The 1924-nt window shown below is 40.1% G+C and overlaps 1 protein-coding gene across 1 annotated transcript in view; it reads left to right on the top strand.

The window, feature by feature from the left end:
- Positions 1-875: 875 nt before the first annotated feature.
- The window catches only part of LOC119408657 (phosphatidylinositol-binding clathrin assembly protein), a 211315-nt gene continuing 210266 nt past the window's right edge, over positions 876-1924 (top strand). The window contains exons 1-2 of the mRNA XM_037675503.1: positions 876-964; positions 1407-1518. Of these exons, the coding sequence (XP_037531431.1) occupies positions 884-964; positions 1407-1518 (193 nt within the window). The 5' untranslated portion in view covers positions 876-883. The remainder of the gene's footprint in view (positions 965-1406; positions 1519-1924) is intronic.

Raw genomic sequence — 1924 nt, 5'->3', positions numbered from 1 at the left:
TTCCCACTTGTTCTGAAGTCTGGTCTTGCTGGACCAGCAGTTTGAGCAGGTAGACCCAGACATATCTTTCCCCAACCACCAGCTCTTCTGGGAGGATTCCAAGGCATTCCCAGGCCAACCGGGAGTCTCTCCAGCGTGTCCTGGGTTTTTCCCGGGGTGTCCTTAGTCGGACATGTACGAAGCACCTCCCTAGGGAGGCGCCCAGAGAGCATCCTTACCAGAGTTCATGGCCATAGGTGAGGGGAGGAACATAGACCGACTGGTAAACAGAGTTTTGCCTTGCATTTCAGCTCCGTCTTCACCACAACGGACCGGCATAGAGTCCGCAATACTGCAGACGCTGTACGAATTCGTCTGTCAGTCTCAAAATTTGTTAACTGAGTTTCAAGTTAATAAAATGAAGAGGGTTGAAACTTTTACAACCCGTCATTTAAACATTGTAATATGACTCAGGCAGTTCAGTCATACTGAGCAGAGATTTGTCCTTTAAATTAATTCAGTTCAGTTTATTTCTATAGCACCAAGTCTCAACAGAAGTCATCTCAGGGCACTGAACAGAAACATTCATATATAAAAATAATAATTTAACATTATTTATCTGAGGAGCAGACTGCTTTGACTTATGAATTATTATTTGAATGATTATACATGTAAATTACAATTTCTTTTATTTAAACTTTTTTTTAGGTGAAAACCTCAAAAAGACATTTTTATCCATCACTGAAGAACTTTTGAACATGGAAGATTTTTTTTTTTTGTCAAATCCTGCATTGTTTCGCAACGCAGCAGTCCATAGTTGTAAATCTTCTAAATTCATGACAAAATCTTCATAGTCTTCCTTCTCATTGCTTGTGTTTTGTGTTCTGTCAGTGTTGATGGCGTGATGCGTACCATGAACACAGAGAAGTTGATCAAGACACTGCCCATCATTCAGAACCAGCTGGACGCCCTGCTGGATTTTCAGGTACGAAGTCCGTTTCCTCACACTACATTGAGTCACTTTCCAATCAAATTGTAAATGTTGAGAAGTTGTTTGCTAGGTTTGAGCCCTCTGTTTGTTGAAGGAGCACACGAAAGATAATATGATGGCAGATGTAACAAAATAGTGTGTGTATGGAGGAAGACGGGATCGGGTGGGGATTTGCTGAAATTGGTGGGTGTGTTGTGGTTTGTGCCAGCGAGCTTCAAAGGCTGATAAAAATGGATGACTGAAGTTTCTCATTTGAATGCACAGCAGATGTGTGCGTGTCTGTTTGGGGGTGTTGTGCTCAGCTTGAATGCCGATGGGGAACAACATTATCTGGAAAAACAGATCTTTGTGGATGTTTGTAACGGTTTCATTAAAAACAAAAATTGGTAAGAAGTGATGAAGATGTCTCTCTATATTCCTTGCTCTCTGCCTCCAGGCCAATCCCAATGAGCTGACCAACGGAGTGATCAACTCGGCCTTCATGCTGCTCTTCAAAGACTCCATAAGGCTCTTTGCTGCTTACAATGAAGGAGTCATCAACCTGTTGGGTAGAGTACACTCTTCACTCTGATTCTTCATCACTATTGGCAGATGATTTATGCATGAATCTCTGTCTGTCTTTTTCGGTCTCTTTTTTTTCTTTTTTCTTTCTGTCTTATGTATGAGGAACATGAACAGTGCATCCAAATAAATAATTGAATGTGTCCTCAATAATAAAAAAAACGACTCATAACGCCAGAGATTTTATGTAACTCAGATCTGAACAAGAGCTTAAACAGAATCACAGTTTAAAACGTCCAGTAGCGCTTTTTTTTTTTAATTTATTTTTAGAAAAGTTGGGCTTTTGTGTAAAGCTTGAAGCTTGAACCATCAACATAAAAAATAGACAAATCATTTCCACCTCCTGTGGTTGTTCAAATTTCAAGCCATAATGTATGTATGTATGTATGTATG

This window comes from Nematolebias whitei, chromosome 1 (assembly GCF_014905685.2).
Source record: "Nematolebias whitei isolate Nwh7 chromosome 1, NemWhi1, whole genome shotgun sequence".
NCBI classification, from domain to species: Eukaryota; Metazoa; Chordata; class Actinopteri; order Cyprinodontiformes; family Rivulidae; genus Nematolebias; species Nematolebias whitei.
This window is presented reverse-complemented; position numbering and strand designations above follow the sequence as displayed.